At 40.5% G+C, this 22446-nt stretch overlaps 1 protein-coding gene across 2 annotated transcripts in view; it reads left to right on the plus strand.

The window, feature by feature from the left end:
- ULK2 (unc-51 like autophagy activating kinase 2) overlaps positions 1 to 22446 on the plus strand; it is an 83406-nt gene that overhangs the window by 21997 nt on the left and 38963 nt on the right. For both annotated transcript variants that reach the window (XM_078067994.1, XM_036073458.2), the window contains exons 8-13: positions 1502 to 1603; positions 2731 to 2789; positions 4150 to 4232; positions 7517 to 7564; positions 7920 to 8008; positions 13427 to 13598. In XM_078067994.1, coding sequence (XP_077924120.1) covers positions 1502 to 1603; positions 2731 to 2789; positions 4150 to 4232; positions 7517 to 7564; positions 7920 to 8008; positions 13427 to 13598 — 553 coding nt within the window. The remainder of the gene's footprint in view (positions 1 to 1501; positions 1604 to 2730; positions 2790 to 4149; positions 4233 to 7516; positions 7565 to 7919; positions 8009 to 13426; positions 13599 to 22446) is intronic.

Consider the following 22446-nt stretch of genomic DNA (forward strand, 5'->3'; position numbering starts at 1 on the left):
TTTAAAAAAAAAAAAAAAAGTAGGCTCCACACCCAGCATGGAGTCCTTTTAGTTTAAAATTTTTTTAAATTAGGGACGCCTGGGTGGCTCAGTTGGTTAAGCGACTGCCTTCGGCTCAGGTCATGATCCTGGAGTCCCGGGATCGAGTCCCGCATCAGGCTCCCTGCTCGGCAGGGAGTCTGCTTCTCCCTCTGACCCTCCTCCCTCTCATGCTCTCTGTCTCTCATTCTCTCTCTCTCAAATAAATAAATAAAATCTTTAAAAAAAAAAAAAAAAAAAAAAAGTTGGTTAAAATTTTTTTAAATTAGTTATTAATGGTAGAAATTCCCTATTAGATTAAATTGAAAACACAAATTGATGAAGCATGGTCATGCTATACTTGATGTGTAATATTAGGGAAAACTTTATTTTTTTTTTTAGACCCTCTTGGGCACTTCTTCATCTCTAGGCTGAACATCCTCATCTTTTGCATGTTATTTCTCTTGACAAGATCCCTAGATCATAGAAGGTTTTCACTTAGTGTTAGAGGTAAAGCTGAAAAATCTTAGTTCTCCCCTTCATCCTTCCGTATGGATGTTGTCATGTCTGAAAAGGCAAGGCTATGAAACTTCCTGAACCAATGTGAAGCATCAAGCCTGGAAATAGCTTAATTCTGGAGTTTCAGAATTCTGCAGAATAAATCCACATACCTATCTCAGTTCTAAGTTTAAAATGGGCTTATATTCAATAGGGATTTCCTCTGATCTAAATCAGTGAGAAGCTTACTAGGGATGACAACTAAAAATGGTATGCTTGGAAAATAAAGTTTACTGGCTTTGAGCGTGTTTGACATTTCTGTTTAATATTTGTCCAGATTATTGGTATTTTTAAAAAGCAGCATCTAGTGAGAAGAGGTGGGAAAAGAGCTGTAAGAAAGCAGAGAAAACAAACACCTTTGCTTTTAAGACAATCCTTATTGTGTTTTCATCATAGTTTGTGTATTATTTTAAAAGCTTTCAAATGACAGGGAAAACGGAGTAATACAGCAAACACTTGTGTACCTCTTTTCCATATTTAACAAAGGTAACATTTTGCCATGTGTGCCTTGATCTTTTTTCTTTCTAGAAAGAAAGAAAATATTCCAGCAACAGCCCAAGTCCTTTAAACCTTTCCCTCTTTCCATTTCCCACTCTTCTACCCCAGAAGTAACCTCTGTCCTGTAGCTGGTGTGTATTTTTATTATAACCTTAATAACCTTACTGTATTGCTGTCCATAGTAATATATAGAAATGCTTGTTTCTATCAATTGCTTCTTTTCATGCAACGTTGTTTTTGAGATTTACCAGTAAATACCAGTGTACGAATGTGGTTTAAGTTCACAGCAGGATCATCTGATTAGGGAAATGTTACAGTGTGACCTCATTTTAGTAGTTTTGTTAGGAGCATGACCTTTACCAGTTCATTTATCAATACTAGTATGTAGATAACATCATGCATGTGTCTGGAATGTTTTTATCCCCAGGCTCCGGAAGTTATTATGTCTCAACATTACGATGCTAAGGCAGACCTGTGGAGCATAGGAACAGTGATATATCAGTGCCTAGTCGGAAAACCACCTTTTCAGGTAGCCTGATTCTTTACTTCTGTGCTAAGTTTTGGGATCTTCTCATTTCACAGTTGCCTTTGACTTAGAAAACGGGGAATACTTTGAAAGCAGTGTTTTTGGTTCCCTTGTGATTTGTTTTGATTTTGTGAGCCAGAACAGCTTTTGCTTTTCCTTTTTTTAATCTGCCTTCCCTTTGTAGTTGGCCTGGGTGTAAAGCCCGTTACATGTTTGCCAGGCTAGTGACAACTAGCCGGGGTCGGGACTGACACCCTGGTGGGAAATGGTGTGAACAGTGATGTTCAGCGCTTCCTGCTTAGCTTGGTTTGGGGGGCCCTGCACTCCACGTGCGGGCTAGGCCTGGGCTGGGAAGATCACCGGAAACCGTCTCCAGCTTCCTATTCCTGTCACTGCTGGGTGAGAGAGAGTTGATGGTTTCATTTTTATGCACATTATTTTGGGTTACTCTTCCCTCTCCTCGACTCCATCCTTTCAGAAAGAGACCCTCTAGAACAAATCATGATGATTCCTCCTGAGTTCGTACGGCCCAGTTACAAAGAGGTTTTTGGAACCTGAAAACTGGAACAAAGTCAATTTATTTCTGTAAAAAAGTATATAAAATCAGTGCCCCAGCCATTTTAGACACTTAATTTCTCAGTCCAGTTGGTTAGAGTGGCGGCCGAGGGGCAGCTTCACCGCTCCAGCAGCTCTTACCATCCGGGCGCCACCTGGTGCTGGGTGCCCGGGAGGGACTGAAAGGCAGGCGTGCGCTTCATTCCCTTCCTTGCACCCTTGGCAGTCCTAAGGGAAAATATACCCTGATTTTACCCAATAAAAATGTACCTGTTGGGTGGGCTGGGTGACCTCCAGAGTAGTGGTTCTTAACTCTTCCTAAGTTTCAGTCTCCTCTGGGAGGCTGACCTCGGCAAAGAGACCTTAAGCCCAGATACGCAGAGTTCACGCACAGTTCCAGAGGTTTTTAAGTTCCTGGTGCCCATCTGTGGCTCCTTCCGAAACCCGGGACTTTCCGGTTCAGAGTGTCTGCTCTGTACAACCCTGTGAGCACAGACCACATGGTTTGAACCTTCTTCCCCATTGTCTAGGGAATAAAACCTTTTTTTCTTTTTCCTTTTCTTTTCTTTAAACAGGCCAATAGTCCTCAAGACCTAAGGATGTTTTATGAAAAAAACAGGAGCTTAATGCCTAGGTAGGTGTTCAGGTAAACTGGGTTTTACTGTCTGTAAATGCAACATTATGTGAACTGTGTTACCGGTTTCCATTCTTGAATCTTTATTCAGTTGACATTAATGCGAGAACATTCATTATAACAAAATCACAAAATTACTGGTGCGTCATAGGTGCCTGGGTATTGCTGTACCTTTTTTTTTTCTTTTTTAAAATGTAAAGTGTATTTAAAAGGAAAAAAAAAACTACAGAAGTTTTGCGTGTTCTTCGAGGGGAGGGAGATGCAAACAGAACAGATGTGCGTGACTAGGAGGTCAGTTCCTCCCTTGGCCTTCCCTGCTCTCTAGGATAACACGAACTGGCTCTGCACCTTATGTAGATATTTATACACACATATTTACATATTTATGCACACATATTTCAATACAAATTACATCGTACTTGACAAAGTTCTGCAACCTTTTTTTACTGTACAGTCTACCTTAGACATCATTTTAGCGACAGGATATAGAGAACTACCTCATTCTTTTAAGTGGCTCATGGAGTTCCATGGCTGGATGTATCATATTTTGTTTAATCAGATCCTTGTTTTCATTTTTTGGTTACTCCAAACAGTGTTTAGTGAAGTGTGTGTGTGTGTTGTACACTTCTGTGTATTTCTTTAGGATGGACTCCTAGAAATGGAATTGTTAGACCAAAAGGGCTGCTCTCCAAATCATCTAATGCAGCAGTACAACAGAGTGCTTGTTTCCCCACGTTTTTACCAACACAGGAGGTTATCACACCAGGTGCCTCACAAACAGAAGAGGACCAATTAGCTCTTTAATTTGCATTATTCTCTTTACTAGTAAAGTTGGCACTCTTTCATTTGTTTATGTCCTTTTGTAGTTTTTATTCTGTGAATTGCATGTTCCTATTGGTCATTTTTCTTTTGGTTTGTCTTTTTCTTAGTGGATTTTAGGAAGCTGCATTGTTTCTCACTTGTATTTGAGCTGTGCCCTTTTCCAGACAGAATTGGAGGTGGCTCTTCTTCTAATAGAGAACTCTAGCAAATATTAGTGCCAAGTTGAAGTTGTGTTAAAACTCAAGATTGTGCTTGTGAAGTGCTTTATGCCTGCAGATATTCAAACAGATAACATTAATAAGCACAATGCAGAAATCTTCCCGAATGGATGCCCTTTCTCAAAGGCAATTGCTTAATGTTTTTGTTTTTTGTTTTTGTTTTTCTCCTATAAGGAATGAGGCTTTACCATGATCTTCTTGGTATAAAATGTGTTTGCAAAGCTGCATATACTCTTTCATTTACCACAATGAAGGCAAAAATCATGTAGTTAATATGTATAAACTCACCCACTTAGAGTCTTTTTGTTCCTTTCCCCCAGTATTCCCAGAGAAACATCACCTTATTTGGCTAATCTCCTTTTGGGTTTGCTTCAGAGAAACCAGAAAGACAGAATGGACTTTGGTAAGTAATATTTTCAAATTTTGCATGCTCTCTAATTTTATTTTTATGTAGCCCCCCAAAATTATTTTTGAATGATACTATAGAGTTTTCAGGAGAAAATTAAAGTTAATTTCTTTCTTTCTCTTTGTCTTTTTTTCTTCCCTTATTTTGTAAATATTTATTGACTGCTCACTATGTTCTAGGTACAGAGGATAGAGTAATAAATAATAAAGAAAATCCCTGTCCTCATGTATTCTCGTGGGGGAGAGGCAAACAAAGGATAAACGATAATCACGCACCATATAGAAGGTGATAAGTGCTGTGGGAAAGAAGAGGGAAGGGAAATGCAGGTGGGGGAGGGATTGAAAGTTTAAGTTCTGTGAAGCCCTTTCTGAGGAAGTGGCCTTTGAAGAAATACTTGATCAAGGACAGCAGGATAGTGAGACAGTGGGCGATGTGCATGTCTGTGGGAAGAGCTTTCCAGGCGGAGTGAACAGCCGGTACAAGTGCTCAGGGCTGGGAGAGTGCCACGTAAGCTGGAGGAACAGTTAGAAGGCCAGTTAAAGACATGGGCTTTTGCTGAAAATGTGATGGGGAGAATGTGAGCAGAGGAATAATAGGATCTGACCCATCTTTAGAAAGGATCATTCTGGTTGCTTGTTGCCAACAGACTGTGGAGAGGGACGGTGAGGTAGCGGGAGCACAGAGGCTGGGGGACCAATCTGGGGACTACAGCAGTTACCCCAGTGAGAGATGAAGGGGCTTAGGCCAGAATAAAAGCCACAGAAGTGGTAGGGAGTCCCTTGAATTCTGGATCTTTTTGGAGGTAGAGGCAGCAGTATTTACAGAGGAATTGGATGTGGGGTGTGAGAGAGAGAGAAGACTCAAAGATGCCTCCAGGGTATCTGGCCTGGGCCCGTGAAGGAATAGAGTCGTTGGTTATAGATGGGTGAGGCTGTGTGGCTCCAGCAGGCTATGGGGCAAATCAGGGTTCAGCTTGGACCTGTCAAATTGAAGACATGCATTCAACATAGGGGTGCAGATACCCAAAGGGCACCTGGAGTTCAGAGGAGAGGTCTAGGCTGGGGATGTATTTGGGAGAAGATCTGGGAGGAAGGAAAGGAGGAGAAACACTCCAGAATCCTGGTGGAAAAGTCCCTGGCCTCGAAGATGGGGTTTCAGGAGACAGGGAGGGGAGCTCTGTGGCAGATTGGTTTTCACGGCTTTAGGGCTTTAGGAGAGCAGGCTCTGGGTGCTCCACGAGGCCGTGATTTTAGATTTTTACATTCTAAAGGTGAATCACTGATTTTGAGCCTTTCTTCTTTTTATGATATAATCATTTAAAGCTAAAAATTTCTAAGTATTTTAACACAGTCTATTTTCAAACAATATTTTACCACTTGTTGCATAATGAAAGAATTTGGAATGCTTAATACTGTAGGGATTATCCAGTTCCTGAAGGTTTTGAAAGAACCTTTTTCCCTGAAATTGTTTGGGTCTCAGCTCCTCTTTGGGGGACAGTTTGTTAACTTGTTCTTATCAATCTCATGTAAAAGATTGTTCTTGATCTTACTCTTACCAGTCATATGTAAAAACAGCACTACTTATATTTAAATTTCAGACCAGAAAAGCCATAAGACATGTTCAATGAAAATGCTTATTAACCTTGATCTTGATATTTTTAGAAAAAAAAAGTGTTTGATGTTTCCTGTAGTAATTAGTTGTAATAGTAATAGAGATTTGCAAAAACTTAGTCCAGAGTTTTGGTCTGTTCGTGTGTGTTATAGAAGTCCACATAGGCTTCTGGATAAGACAGACCAGGGTTTGAATTCTAGTCCCTCAACTTGCTAGCTCTTTGACATTGGAGAAGATACATGGCCTTTATGTGCTTTATCCTTGTCCATAAAAGGAAGATAATGCTGTGTTAAGTTTGTGAGGATTAAATAAACTGTTATGTGAAGCACCCAATTTGTTGTCCTAGCAAATGTCCTCAGTAGACAATAGGTCTAGAAATTTCCATATAAGGGACAAGGTGAAATAGTCTGATATGTATTTTCTTAAAGTTTTGTGAAGTTGGAACTAAATTTCAGCACATGTACTTGGTAAATATTTTTATCTTTCAGAGGGAGAAATTAAATTGAGAGTTGCTCTGTAACCATGAGAAATAGGGGTCAATACTGAAACAACATATTCATCGATAATAGTTTTAAAATGATAGATCATATCAAGTATTTGTATATTTTCCATACCATAGCAGTTGATGGGGAATGCGGTTTCAGAGCATTTGCGTTCAGTTTTTTTATATCTTTTTTGTTTCATCCCTATTATGTCCATTGCAAAAATTAGCATAAAAAATCTTATAAGTCAAACTAGCATTAATGTGTACGTATACTAATTTTTGTTCTAAAAATGATCTCAGGTAGAAAACTCATGTTTTTCTTCGAAATCCTCCACATTTCTATTCCTTAGCAAATCTTGTAACTGATATTTACCCGGAGTGGCTTTTGGCGATTTGTATCAGTGAGACTCATGGGGACCGTTCAGAGTAGAAGATACTTTAGACTGGCCCTGAGTTAAGCTTTTCCTGATCTCGTATCACCTCATTTAAACCCCCACGCTGGTGTTGTGCCGCCCTCCTTGCCTGCTCTGAGAGATTTACTAGCATACGGGTCTGGGACTTCATGACACAGGAGGTTATCTTTGTGGGTTTTTAAAGAAATAGTGAAATGGGAAGGTAAAGAAAGTAAAGTACACAGGAAGGTAAAGAAAGTAATGAATGGCCATGTCCTCACCGACTTACTTATCTTTACCTAATTAGCAGCCTTATTGTGTAGGTTTTATCCTTGGTGGACAGCCAAAGAAATTAAATCAGACTTACAGATTTAAAAAAAAAAAAAAGTGAAACCAGCTGCAGGAATCTCTCCTCTGGGATAGAAGGATGGGATTTATTGTATAAATCAGCTGCCTGGATTGCCTTGTAGGACAGTTAACCACAGCTGTGCTTCCCGTACGTGCTTAGCAGGGGCAGCACAGGTCCCAGAACACGTCTGCCTCGGTTGCTCGGGGCCTGCCGCCTTGGTAACGTGTGTTTGCAAAATTCACAATTATTATTTTAAATTATAATCTGATCATTTTGTAGATGACTTATAAAAATCATAGGCTTTTACAGTGGAAGGAGATGGAGGCTACATAAAGAAGTTAATAATAATTATGATCTCAAAGACACTGTTCAATACATCGACAAGATTAACCTGTCTGCTAGTCAACCTCAGTTTAAGGGTTGCATTCTCCTTTTTTCATTACAGAAGCGTTTTTCAGCCATCCTTTTCTTGAGCAAGTTCCAGTGAAAAAATGTGAGTACCCATTTTTTTGCATTTTTACTTGAAGAGTGAAGGCAGACTTAAGGGAAAATTAGCATTTTGTGTCACAAAATTACTTTTTGATTGTGCTTCTCAAGATTTCATTGAGCTTTTCTTCAATACCTGTAGCTTTATTTATTGAATTACACAGTCATTTTTTTTCCAAATCCCAGTTGAAATAGTTGTAGTAATTGCTGCAGTTGTAGTTCTACCCATGGGAGCTCTAATAAGTAGGTGAATGAATTTTTGGTCAATGCAAAGAGGTCGTGGTTTCGACAGGTTTTCTGTTAGACGAGCCGTGTAATTGCCCTGCAGAGTGGCGTCTCTCTCATCTGTGTTTCTTCCCCAGCCTGCCCGGTTCCGGTGCCCGTGTATGCTGGCTCTGGCTCTGGAAGCTCCTGTGGTAGCTCTCCATCTTGTCGTTTTGCCTCTCCACCAGTAAGTTCTGGTTTTACTAAACATAATTTCAGAGTTAGTGCTATTGCCTCTGTTCGTAGGGAGCCTGCCAATACACTGTGGACATCCTTTTGATGTGCAGTTCCTAGTGCTGCTGCGGTTTGGGCAGAGAGCGTGATTGTTGAGTCAAATGGACCTAGATTTGGACCTCTGCCCTTATTTAGCTGTGTAAGCTTTAGCAAGAAATGGCACCCCTCTGGGCCCTTTCCCTCTAAACAGGGAGTACAGTACTCTCACCTTTTCATGCCCTAGAGGTTGGGAAGGATGATAATTGCAAAGAGTACCCATCACAAGTAGATAGGTTATAACTATTTATTTTCTCTATCATCACATCAGTTTGGATATTTATTGTACATAGAATTTCCAGTGGTGGTGAGTGACCTCTGAGCCACATTCTTCTGACTTCAGTTCCCATAATGATGGTTACCAGCCCTTCAAGAGTTGCTCCACACCAGCCTCTTCCCTCCCCTGGGCTTCCCAGGCCGTTTTCTCCATGGCTTTCTCCCCTCCAACCTAAGTGCTTCTTCTAGATCCTGAGAATTTCTGCTCCACTCTCCCAGGGTTTTACTCTGCCCTTTTCTGACCCTTTCCCCAAATCTCTGTTGCAGTGTGGGTTGTGAGCTTGAGGCTTTTCCATCAGCTGAAGGTCCACGGGCCCTTGTGTCAGCTATTGTGAATATTTTCCAAATTAGCCTGGCAGACATGAATTTCTTGAATTCTGCTGGCAGAGGGTGGGGCAGTGATAAAAGGAGGTGATTGTATAATTAGTGGGTTCCCCTCAGAGGTTAAAGAGCATGGGGCTTGGGAGCTTCTGCATTCCTTACTTGCCACATTAACCCGGACAAATGACTTAATCTCTTTGAGCCTGTTTCTCATCTGGAAAGCGAGTGTAATTGACCTATTTCATAGGGTTTTTTAAGGATAAATGAGCAAAACCACTTTACTACAATGTCTGGTACATAGTACTCAGTAAGTGGCAACTGCTGTTATTATTAATTTCAAGGAAAACCTAACAGCCCATAGCTAAAGCAGATGCTGACGCAGCCGATCGCAAACAGACGAGTCCTAAAACTGGCAAAAATCCTTTTTGCCTAACCCTGCAGACTTAAACCAAGTTAGAAAAAGCAGATGGGCTAATAAGACATTATAGTCCCATGAATTAAAAAAAAAAAAAAAAAAAAAACTAAGACGGAAAAAAAGTGTTGTGGATTTCCTGCTCAGTCTGGAATATAAGAAAACACTGGATTTGGAGTGACTGGGGAGAAATGCAGAGGAAGTGTACCGACATGGAAAGACAGTTGGCTTTATTTGGAGCCAGGCACACTGACTTCAGTGCTGGCCAGGCTGCTTGCTCACCCTTAACTTGGAGCAGGTCGGTTCCAGAGCTGAGCCATGGCTCCTTCATCTGTAAGGCAGGCTTCATGAACCTGTGCTTCAACAGCAGTGGGAGTGGGTACTTGATAAACTGTAGCTATTATTATGAAGTCTATATTTGATACAGTGTGAGACATAATATGAAAAGCAAAGTTTATGCTTGAGAAAGGAACCACAGGGAAGAATCTAATTATGAGAGAGATGTGGGAGAGAGCAAGAAGAAAGGAGCCTGTTTGTAGAATGACCAAGGAATGAGAAAGAGAGGGTCCAGTAGGAGGGACATTGAATTGGAAATTGCTTTATCTGGAGAGAGCGAGTTGGGGTTTTCTGTTGGGTGGGGTAGCATTGAAAGGGAGAGCATACAGAGCTAGGCTCAGGCTGCTGGGGAAGAGATGGAGTGCTAACAGGAGTGAGGACATGCCAGAGGAAGAGAAGAGGCATATTTAGATGCTAAAAACTTTGGTGGGTAAACCATTTTTAGAAGGCTTTTATTAAAAGCTAATGCTTGGGGCGCCTGGGTGGCTCAGTCCGTTAAGCGTCAAACTCTTGATCTCAGCTCAGGTCTTGGTCTCAGGGTCGTGAGTTCAAGCTCTGCACTGGGCTCCACGCTGGGTGTGGAGCCGACTTAAAAAAAAAAAAAAAGCTAATGTTTGAAGTGAAAATAAAAAGTGAAAAAAGAAAGCTGGAGAATAAAAGGAAATCCAGAATGTTTCTAATTTCCAGATAGTGAGAAATGGGATGGTTTAATAGGTCTTGCTTTTAATGTAACCTGCCAAATATAAGATAATTTTATGCATGCATCCCCTTCCTTCCTACGGCTGGAGTAGACTCTCATATGGAGGGTTGATACACATAGTCATGCACATACAACATTCTCTTTTTTTACATTCTCACACAAATATCCAGCTGCTACTTGATTCCAGAGAAATCTTTGAAAGGAAAAAAAAATCCAAATCAGTCTTTGAGTTATGATATTGGCTATAGGTTAAATGCTATTCAGATAATATTTCTTGAACATTTCTTGGTTTCATAACATTTATTAGACACCTAGTTTCTATAAGGTTTCATTTAATACGAATGAATGAAATGACCAGATCTCTTACATTAAGGAGCTTTTCATTTAGTTTTGTGGAGAAGAGGTAGGTAAAGCAATCACTGTTGGAAGCATATGTGTGTGTCTCTTTATTGCCTGTGGGAACATGAATGGGGAGCATGAAATCAGACCAAGAACTCAGGAAGGCTGCTCAGGGGAGGACATTGAGCAGAGTTTTAAAGAAAGACTTAGCAAGGTGAATTAGTAAAAGAATGGCATTGTAGGCAGAGATATCCCCATTCATGAAGTCATGGAAGCATGACCCACTGAAAGTATTCTCTAACCCCCCGGGCCCACTTAAATTTGTTAGAATTAAGTGAAATTTAAAAGTTTGTTCCTTAGTCACATTAGCCCCTTTCAAGTGTTCAGTAGCTGTCTATGGCTAGTAGATCCATGTCTCCATCATTGTTGGAAGTTCTGTGGACAAGGCTTCTCTGAGCAGTCCAGGCTGGGTGGATGCAGAGAGCATTGGTGGTGTGGGGAGGGGTAGGTAAAGCTAGAGAGGCAGGGAACTGCTGTATCCTGATGGGATTTGGCTGTGGTGAGCCATCTGAATGCTTTTAGGTGGAGGTGTGCTGTGACCCGCTGTGTGTCTTAGCTCGATTCTTCCGAAAGCAGGGTGGAAGGCTGGATTTGAGACTAGTAGAGAGTAGAGTGGTCTCTCTATCAGAGGAAAGAGAACACTGCAGACTACTGCACCTTTCTTGTTTTGTTTTTGTTTTTCTCAGAATGAGGGCCTGAGCTCATTCATTTTGTTTTCTGAGAATGAGGGCGTGCGGGAAGGTGGGGGCTAGGTAAGAGAAGGGTAGAGTTTGCCGAGCCTGGAATTGCTTGAACTGGGGACTGAATGGATGGATGATGGTGAAGTCGCTCAGTCAGGGAGTGTGGGGAGGAGTGCTTTGGAGTGGGAAGGTGGTGAGTTAGTCCATGCTCACCGGAGAGACCTACGCTGCAGAGGTGTGGTGGTACTTGAAGGAGGGTGAGAGTGGTCGCCAGGGTAAGTATAAAAATGTGAGGAGCAGAGGGCCCAGGGTGGCACCTTGGGGAACTCCACATTCTTATCCCTCTCCTTTAAGGGACAAACAAGAAGCAGTTACCCACAAAACAGACTAAGAAGCAGGCTCACTGAATGAAGGGGTAGAGTGTCAAGAGTGGTCCGCAGTGCAGATGAAACAGAGTTCAGGTAACTTAAGGAATAGAGCACGTGTCCACATGACTTGGCAGTGGGAGTGAATGGTAAGCCTGATAAAGACCGTCTTATTGGACAGTTGAAGGCAGAAAGTGATTATGGTGGGTTGAGTGATACATAGGAGGTGAGGAGTTTGAGTCAGTGAAGAATGATAATTTCGAGAGACATTGTTAAAAAGTAAGGAAGTGAGAGAAGATGGTTAATTAAGAGGACTGCAGGGATTTGAGGTGTGAGAAAATGGAATGTGTTTATGTGCAGAGGGGAAGAAAGCCAGAGGAAAGGGAGAGGGTGAGAGCTTCAGGAGCAGGGGGAGCTGGTCCAGGTCTCTGAGGAGGTGGAGGGGAATAGACTTAGAGCAAGGGTGGAGAGACTATCGAGGAGAAGATCTCTTCCACTCAGATGCTGTGGGTGCAGACAAGTTTACTTGAGAAAGTGCCTGCCTAAACCACTGGAAAGAAATTGTGGAGTTAGATGCTTGGAATCACATCTCAGCTTGACCGCTTTTGGCTGTGTGATCTCAGGCAAGTTTCCCAAACTTCTGAGCTTTGTTTATTTATATATATGTGAAATGGGTTTCAGAACAGGACTGGTTAGGGAAGACGTGGAAAGTTCTCAACAGTGTCTAGCCCATGGTAGACGGTCAGTCCTGTTAGTCTTTCCATTGTCCCTTCGCTTGATTACCTTGACACATAAGGTCTCTCTAAAAAGTGATGAGGGGATTGTGTGTCATTTGTGTGTCTCACACACACACACACACACACACAGACACACACACAATAGGAGATGTGAGACAGATTTCATTGCACAGTGACATTCAAAGGAGAGCTAACAGTGAATTGGGTGTTTAAGATTGGGGAGTTTAAGTTTAAAGGGCATTGTGTAGTATTTTTCCTTTTCTTAAATAGAAACAGAGGTTAAACAGGGTCATAGGGGACTTAACACAATAAGCTAGGAAGTTCATTGTTTCAGAAAACCATTGTGTAATCAAGACATTTAATTAGAGGTGTCACTTGAGTCCTTGAACTAGGCAAATGCCAAAGGGCATGTAACTGCTTACATCTGAGTATTTGCTTATATACATTTTGCAGTGCTTTCCTTTCCTTCCTGTCCTATCGCCTGCAAACCCACTCCTCCCCCTAACAAAAGAGGAACAAAAGGAACATACCCACAACCTGTAAGGTTTTCCAGATCTTTCTTTCTGTGAGTGTACATAAATCTCTAGGCTTGAATGCAGTTATCCTTATTGATTTATTTACTTTTTTACAGAACATGGTCTCTTGCTTTCCTGTTTATATTGTTTTCTTCATTGGAAGTTTAAAACTTTTTAAAATGTCTGCAGGATGTCATTAGTCTAAAGTCCCTGGACACTGTATTTTGGTCATCAAGTGAAGAGTTACTGAGCACCTGCTTTGCTAGGCCAGGAGCCAAATCTGGGACTGTTGAGATGATAAAAACACCCCTCAGAAATTTCAGGAGAGGCAGACGTGTACATGATAAGTGGTATGATATATTTTTAAGTATCATTTTTGGAAAACATTTTAGAAGTCTTTATACAAAGACACTTTAAACTAAAAAGCTTTTCTAAGGGAAAGATTTTCCAAAGAGATTTTTTTTTTTTTTGAAGTTTTAAGATGGAATTGAACTTTATGCCCACTTGTATGAAGACAATATTCCTTAGTCGAATGGCTATTCTGACGTGCGTTTTATTATTAGGCCAGTTTTAATTTTATGTTGTTAATTTTAGTCCCTTCCAGATATGCAGCATATTCAGGAAGAAAACTTATGCTCCCCACCGTTGGGTCCTCCCAACTACCTGCAGGTGTCCAAAGACTCTACCAGTGCTAGTAGCAAGAACTCCTCTTGTGACACGGATGACTTTGTTTTCGTTCCACACAGCATCTCGTCAGACCACTCATGTGAGAATCTTTTCTACTTGTACACATTATTTTTCTTAATTTACTAGCCTAGCATTTATTTTTAACTTCTATGTCATGCTCTCTCGTGTAGGCCACCTTTTCAAAGGGGGCACTTTATTTAGTTGTTTGAATTCCCAGAACTACCTACCTACGTTTTAGCTCTGCTCAGTCACCTTCCATAAAGCAGTAACTGGGTTCTGAAGGTAGATGAAAAGTTGCAGGAAATGATCTCCAATTCTGTTTGTGTCCACCCAGAAAGAAATAGAAAAGTCAGCAGAATGAGAGAAATGAAATTTAAGGAAAGGCATGAAGGGAAGACCTGTTTTGCAAAAACAACCTAAGAGTCAAGGGAGGTTAAAACCAGTCTGGAGGCCCTTCAGGAGAGACTGGCATGAGGTCAGGAATGAGTTTCATAAATATATGGGAAGAATTTTTATAAAGGAAGCAGAATCCAACTTGACTAAATATGGTCAGGGCTCTAAGGAGTAGCAAAGGGCACCAGAAAACCTACAAAAAAAGAAGTTAGACAAAACCATGGAGGAAGAAGGAACTGTGGTTTGGTTGTGAAGGAACAGGATCAGAAAACCAGAAATTGGGTTCCTTCAATAATTGAATAGTATCAAGTTGACCATGTGCAGGTGCAGATGGTTGGATAAGTTCGTATCAAGAGGTCTGTGTAGTTGTTTGTCAAGTTTTACAGCTGCTGCCGTTAGGCATCGTGCTAGTTGTTGTGAAGGCCGTCATCCCCAGAGCAAGCGAGCTCCGGGGTGTATCGACTGGGGCAGGGGGAGCACGGACAGAGCTGCAGGGGTAGGTGGGGTGGTTCACCATTGGTGCTCCGACAACTGGGAGTTACCTTTAAAAATCCAGAATACAGTGGTTTTCTTCTATTTTAAAAAAGGAATTAAAATGAAAAATTATGCAGTATTTCAAGCAGGAAATAATACAGCAGATACTCAAGTCCACCACCATTCTAATTTTATTTATGTCAAAGTTTGGCCACATTGTTTTAGATGTCTTTTAAAGATGTAAAATGCTCTAAAGGTACAGCTAAAGTCCTTTTCCTTGTTCTACTCTTGCCAGAGGTAAATTCTTACTGTAGATTTTTTTAATACTTTCACATATGCCTGTATCTATAAATAACATACAGTATTCTTGTGTTTTACAGTTTTAAGTAAATGGTATAAGGAACGTTATTATAGCTTGGTTTTTTACTCATGTTTTTGCTATGTATCTAGATACAGATCTAGATATGTATGTAGTTTATTGTAATATCTGAATTTTGTAGTACAATTAAACCACAAGTTTATCCATTTCTCTGCTGAGGGTTACCTGGATAATTTCTATCTTTTCACTATTCAAAATGTATTGTAACAGATGTCCTTGTGTCAGAGTTCCTTCCACATGGGTACTCTAGAAATTTTCAACTTCAAATCTGTGAAATATTGGTACAGACAAGTTGGGTTTGTTTTAAGGTTTTCTATTTATTCCATTGGTCTATTTGTATTATAATCATTTTTAAATTGGTGTGTGTGTGTGTGTGTGTGTGTGTGTGTGTGAGAGAGAGAGAGAGAGAGAGATTGTGGGGAGGGGTGATGGTAGAGAGCATTCTAGTATTCTTTGGAATCACCCTGGCTACTCTTGACGCCTTTTGCGCCAATGTCATCTAATTGCAGCTTGACAAATCTTACAAAAAACCATTTGGGGATTTTTTTTTTTTTTTTTAAGATTTTATTTATTTATTTGACACAGAGGGAGAGATAGCAAGAGCAGGAACACAAGCAGGGGGAGTGGAAGGGGGAGAAGCATGCTTCCTGCCGAGCAGGGAGCCCGATGCGGGGCTCGATCCCAGGACCCTGGGATCATGACCTGAGCCGAAGGCAGACGCTTAACGACTGAGCCACCCAGGCGCCCCCCATTTGGGGATTTTGATGGGAATTGTGTTGATTTTAAAAGACCTATACAGGGACAGTTAATGATCTTTACAATATTAAATTGTCAAATCAAGACTATATGTTTCTCACAAAACAGGATCATAGGGGAAGGGAAGGAAAAGTGAAATAGGATAAAAACAGAGAGGGAGGCAAGCCATAAAAGACTCTTAACTCTAGGGAACAAACTGAGGGTTGCTGGAGGGGAGGTGGGTGGGGGGATAGGGTAACTGGGCGATGGGCATTAAGGAGGGCACTTGATAGAATGAGCACTGAGTGTTGTATGCAACTGATAAACCACTAAATTCTACCCCTGAAACTAGTAATACACTATACCTTAACTAACTTGAATTTAAATAAAATCTAAAAAAAAAAAAGTATGTTTCTCCACTTATTTAGGTTTCCTTAATGTGTTTTGATAGATATTTATATTTTCCTACATAAAGGACATTCACATCTTTTGTCTTATTCTAGTTACCTTTGTTTTTTGTCCTTGTGTAAATACTGTATTTGCAATTTTTTTTTTCCAAAAATGCTCCTGTCGAGGTCTTTGTGCTTCCAAATCTCAGGTCATTTCTCAGTCTTCATCTTTTTGATGTGTTTACAGCATTTGTTATAGTTGGCCACACCCTTCTTTTTCTTTTTATTTTTTTAAAGATTTTATTTGTTTATTTGTCAGAGAGAAAGAGTGAGAGCACAAGCAGGGGGAGAGGGAGGCAGAGGGAGAAGCAGGCTCCTTGCTCGGCAAGGAGCCTGATGTGGGACTCGATCCCAGGACCATGGGATCATGCCCTGAGCTGAAGGCAGGCATCCCCACACCCTTCTCTTTAGTTATTAAAAATTTGTTATTGTAAAATGTATCATGCATATATTTTTCAAAGATTTTTATTCATTTAGAAAGAATAAGAGCAAGTGGGGGGAGGGGCAGAGGGAGAGGGAGAGAGGGAATCCCAAGCAGACTCTGCACTGAACCCAATGCGGGGCTCGATCTCACAACCCTGAGATGATGATCTGAGCTGAAATCAAGAGTTGGACACTCAACCGACTGAGCCACACCGGTGCCCCAAAGATTTTATTTTTTTTTAGAGCAGTTTTAGGTTTACAACAAAACTGAGAGGAGGGTACCAGTTTCCCACATACCCCCTGCCCCTCCCCATTCTCAACATACTCACCAGATGTTAAAGGGATAATACCAGAGGATAAACCTACATTGACACGTCACAATCACCCAACGTCCATGGTCTACTTAGAATTCATTCTTGTTGTTGTACATTCTTTGGGTTTGGAGAAAGGTGTAATGACATTTATCCATCATTATAATATAGAGAGCATTTTCAGTGCCCTAAAAATCCTCTGAGCTCCCCACCCGTCCCTTGGAAACCACTGATCTTTTTATTGTCTCTATAGTTCTGTACCACAGTTTGTCCATTTACCTATTGAAGGACACTTTGATTGCTTCCAGGTTTTGACAATTAAGAATAAAGCTACTATAAACATCTGTGTGCAGGTTTTTGTGTGGACATAAGTGTGCAGCTCCTTTGGATAAATACCAAGGAGCATGACTGCTGTCCGGTATGGTAAGGGCATGTTTAGTTTTGTCAGAAAACACCAAACTCTTCCCAAGTGGCTGTACCATCTTGCATTCCCACCAACAGTGAATGGGAGTTCCTGTTGTTCCATGAGTTTACCAGCATTTGGTGGTGTCAGTGCTCCAGGGAGGGCTGTTCTAGTAGATGTGCAGTGGTGTCTCGTTGTTTTAATTTGCATTTCTCTGATGACATCTGATGTTCAGCATCTTTTCATATGCTTATTCACCATCCATAGATCTTCTTTGGTGAGGTGTCTGTTCAGATCTTTGGCCCAGGGGCGCCTGGGTGGCTCAGTCGGTTAAGCATCTGCCTTCAGCTCAGGTCATGATCCCAGGGTCCTGGGATCGAGCCCCACATCGGGCTCCCTGCTCCGCGGGGAGTCTGCTTCTCCCTCTCCCGCTCCCCCTGCTTGTGTTCCCTCTCTTGCTGTCTCTCTGTCGAATAAATAAATAAAATCTTAAAAAAAAAAAAAAAAGATCTTTGGCCCATTTTTCAGTTGGGTTGTCTGTTATCTTATTGTTGAGCTTTAAGAGTTCTCTCTATACTTGGGATAACAGTCCTTTATCAGATGTGTCTTTTGCAAATATTCTTTTGCAGATATCTTTGTTCAGTCTGTAGCTTATATTCCATTCTCTTGATATTGTCTTTCACAGAGCAGTTTTTAATTTTAATAATCACTAGAGATTAATTAAATCATTTAAATAAATTTCTTTCTTTCATGGATTGTGTTTAGTGTTGGTATCATGATACCCAAGGTCCTCTAGGTTATGTTATCTTCTACAATATTTGCATTTTTTTTTCTTTTACATTTAGGTCTGTGGCCCATTTTGAGTTAATTTTTTCGAAAGGTCTACATCTAGATGAATTTTTTTTTTTGTCTGTGGGTATCTAATTATTACAGCATTATTTGTTGAAGACTGTCTTTGCTCCATTGTATTGTCTTTGCTCCTCTGTCAAAGATCAGTTGACTATATTTTGGGGGCTCTCTTTCTGGTCTCCCTGTTCTGTTCCATTGATCTGTTTGTTCTTTTGCCAATACAACACTGTCTTGATTACTGTAGTTTTATAGTAAGTCTTGAAGTTGGGTAGTGTCAGTCCTTTGTCCTTCTGTTTCAGTATTCTGTTGGCTATTGTGGGTCCTTTGCCTCTCCATTTAACCATTAGAATTAGTTTGTCAATATCCATAAAATAAATTGCTGGGATTTTCACTGGGATTGTAGTGAATCTATAGATCAAGTTGGGAAGAACTGACATGTTTACAATATTTAGTCTTCCTATCCAAAAACATAGAATATCTCTCCATTTATGTAGTTCTTCTTTGATTTCATTCATCAGTTTTGTAGTTTTCCTCATACAGACCTTGTATGACTTTTGTTAGATTTATACCTAAATATTTCATTTTGGGGGGTGCTGATATAAATGGTGTTGTGTTTTTAATTTCAAATTTTAGTTGTTTATTATTGAGATATAGGAAAGCAATTTACTTTTTAAATATTTACCTTATATCCTGCAACCTTGCTTTAATTACTTATTAGTTCCAGGAGGTTTTTGTCAATTCTTTCATATTTTTTTTTACATAGATAATCATGTCATCTTTGAACAATAGTTTTATGTTTACCTTCCCAAGCTGTATACCTTTCATTTCCTTTTCTTGACTTACTGCATTAGCAAGGACTTCCAGTGCAGTGTTGAAAAGAAGTGGTGAAAGAGGACTTTCTTCACAGATTATATGAAACTGTAATAACCACAGCCAATAAAAAGTCAGTGGGAAAAAAAAAAGAAAGAGAGAGGACATCCATATATTTTTACCCAATCTTAGTGGGAAAGCTTGGAGTTTCTCACTATTTAGTATTATGTTAGCAGTAGCTTTTTGTAGCTATTCTTTATCAAGTTGAGACAGTTCCCCTCCATTCTTAGTTTACTGTGTTTTTATCATGAATGGTGGTTGGATTTTGTCAAATACTTTTTCTGTGATTTTCTATTAATGTGATAGATTACATTAATTTTAGAATGTTGAACCAGACTTGCACACCTGGGATAAATCCCATTTGGTCATGGTGTACAATTCTTTTTATACATTGCTGGATTCAGTTTGCTGATATTTAGTTGGAGATTTTTGCATCTGTGTTCATGAGAAATACTGGTCTGTAGTCTCCTTGTAATGTCTTTTTCTGGTGTTGGTATGAGGGTAATGATGGACTTATAGAATGAGTTAGGAAATATTCTCTCTGCTTCTATCCTCAGAAAGAGATTGAAAATAGAGATTTGGTATAATTTCTTCCTTAAGTGTTTGGTAGAATTCACCAGACAACTCATCTGGGCCTGGTGCTTTCTGTTTTAGAAGGCTATTTATTATTGATTCAATTTCTTTAATAGATAAAGACCTATATTCAAATTGCCTGTTTCTTCCTAAGTTTTGGCAGATGTGTCTTTCACAGAATTGGTCCATTTCATCTAGGGTGTCAAATTTGTGGGCATAGAGTTTTTCATAGTATGCCTTTATTACCCTTTTAATTTCAGTGAGACCTCTACTGGTGTCTCTTCTTTCATTTGTGGTATTAGTAATTTGTATCCCCTCTCTATTTTTTTCTTTAGTTCACCTGGCTAGAAGCTTATTGATTGTTGTGTTTTCAAATTCATTTAGTTCAAAATACTTAAAAATTTTTCTTGAGATTTCTTCTTTGACCAATTTGTTATTTAGAAGTGTGTTTTTAGGGACACCTGGGTGGCTCAGTTGGTGAAGTGTCTGCCTTCGGCTCAGGTCATGATCCTAGAGTCCCAGGGTCAAGTCCTGCATTGGGCTCCCTGCTCAGCGGGGCATCTGCTTCTCCCTCTGACCCTCCCCCCTCTCATGCGCTCTCTCTCTCTCTCTCAAATAAATAAAATCGTTATTTTTTTTTTATTTTTATTTTTTTTTAAAGATTTTATTTATTTATTTGACAGAGAGAGACACAGCGAGAGAGGGAACACAAGCAGGGGGAGTGTGAGAGGGAGAAGCAGGCTTCCCACGGAGCAGGGAGCCCGATGTGGGCTCCATCCCAGGACCCTGGGATCATGACCTGAGCCGAAGGCAGACGCTTAACGACTGAGCCACCCAGGTGCCCCTAATAAATAAAATCTTTAAAAAAAAAAAAGTGTGTTTTTAGTCCCCCTGTATTTGGGGATTTTCCAATTACCTTTCTGTTATTGATTTCTGGTTTAATTCTGTTGTTGTTTGTGAACAGAAATTGATTTCTATTCTTTTAAACTTGTTTTTTGGGTTGTTTTTTGTTTGTTTGTTTTGTTTTTTAAAGATGTTATTTATTTGAGAGGGAGCACAAGCAGGCGGAGGAGGGGCAGAGAGAGAGGGAGAGAATCTCAAGCAGACTCCCTGCTGAGAATGGAGTGCAACACGGGGCTCAGTCTCACGACCCTGGGATGGTGACCTGAGCCAAAATCAAGAGTCAGACGCTTAACCGACTGTGCCACCCAGGTGCCCCACTCCAGGTCCACTTTCAAATAAACTTTAACGCTTCAGTGTGATACTGTGAAGTCCCTTATAATAACAAAATCCGGCCATCCCTTGTATCATTGCTGTCATTTATTCCAGTTAAATATAAGAATACATAAGCCTATCCATATATTCATAGAACATATACATTAAGCATATATAACTGAATATAATGTTACTATTATTCGCTTGTGCGATTACTGAGAAGTCAATGCAATTCTTATCTTTGTTTCTCTGTTAAGTATGGTGTTCTTTTTTTGACTGAGAAGTCAATGCAGCTCTTACCTTTGTTTCTCTATAAGTATGGTGTTCTTTTTTTGACTTCGTTCAGAATTTTTTTTTTCTTTATTTTTGATTTTTCTGTAATTTAAAAATGATCTGCCTAGGTGTCTTTGTTTTGGGCATTTATCCTGCCTGGAGCTCTCTGAGCTTTGTGGATGTGTGGCTTGGTGTCGGACATTCATTTGGGGAAATTCTCAGTCATTATTGTTTCCAATATTTCCCTCTGTTCCTTTTGTTCTTTCTTCTTTTTCTGGTAATCCTATTACACACGTTACACCTTTTGTAGTTGTCCCACAGACCTTGGATATTCTGTTGTCTTTTAAGAAAATCTTTGTTGGGGCACTGGGGTAGCTCAGTCTTGGTTAAGCGTCTGCCCTCAGCTCAGGTCACGATCCCAGGGTCCTGGGACCGAGCCCCGCATCGGACTCCCTGCTCATCAGGAAGCCTGCTTCTCCCTCTCCCTCTGCCTTCCGTGCCCCGTTTGTGCTTGCTCTCTCTCTCTCTCTCTCTCTCTCTCCTCTCTGTGTCAAATAAATGGATAAAATCTAGAACAAAAACAACAACTTTGTTTTCCAGTTTTTGAGGATTCTGCCAATATGTTCTCTAGTTCAGATCTTCTTTCCTCAGCTGTGTCCAGTCTACTAATAAGCCTATGAAAGGCATTCTTCATTTCCTTTACACTGTTTTTTAATCTCTAGCATTTCTTTTTGGTTCTTTGTTAAGATTTCCATCTCTTTTTACATTGCTCATCTGTTCTTGCATGCTGTCTGTCTTTTCCATTAGGGCCCTTAGCATATTAATCATAGTTATTTTAAATTTCCAGTCTGGTAATTCTGACATCCTTGCCATGGCCCTGTCTCTTCAATCTGTGTTTTTTGCCTTTTGTTATGCCTTGTGACTTTTTCTTGATAGTCATACATGATGTCCTGGGTAAAGAGGAACTGCTGTAAGTAGGCTTTTAGTAATGTGATGGTGAGGTGTAGGGGGAAGGAAAGTGTTCTGCAGTCCTGTGATTAGGTCTCAGTCTTTTGGGGAGCCTAGGTCTCTGGTTTGTGGGCTTCACAAGTGTTCCCCAGTTTCTTTCTCCTTCCTGAGGTGGGACAGGATGACTCTAAGGCACTGGGGTTGGGTATTTCCCTGCCCCCAGCTCAGTTAGGTGGAGCTTAACTCCAGCAGATAAAGCTCCGGATGATGAAGTGGTTTCCCCTGAGGGCAGGCCTTGTTAAGAACACAATGCTCAGACCTATTTAAAAACGGTTCCTTTTCCCTTCCCCACCAGAAGCAGGAGGGGATTTTTTTCTCCAGTTTTACTGTGAGCATCTGAGTTCCCTGAGATAAATCTGACAATATTGTGAGCCTCCCTATGACTAGATTCTCCTGGCATTTTTAACGCTGAGAGCTGTCCACCGTGATCCTCTAGCAAATTGTCAGTCACGGTTCATGTTTTTCTGTCCTGGCTGTGGTTTCCTCAAGCCTTCTACGGGTTGAGTCTCTTCTCAGATAAACCACAACTCCACGTGTTTGCCTATCTGTCTCTCTATTCCTGGGGCATCAGT

Source organism: Halichoerus grypus, chromosome 2 (genome assembly GCF_964656455.1).
Source record: "Halichoerus grypus chromosome 2, mHalGry1.hap1.1, whole genome shotgun sequence".
Lineage (NCBI taxonomy): Eukaryota > Metazoa > Chordata > Mammalia > Carnivora > Phocidae > Halichoerus > Halichoerus grypus.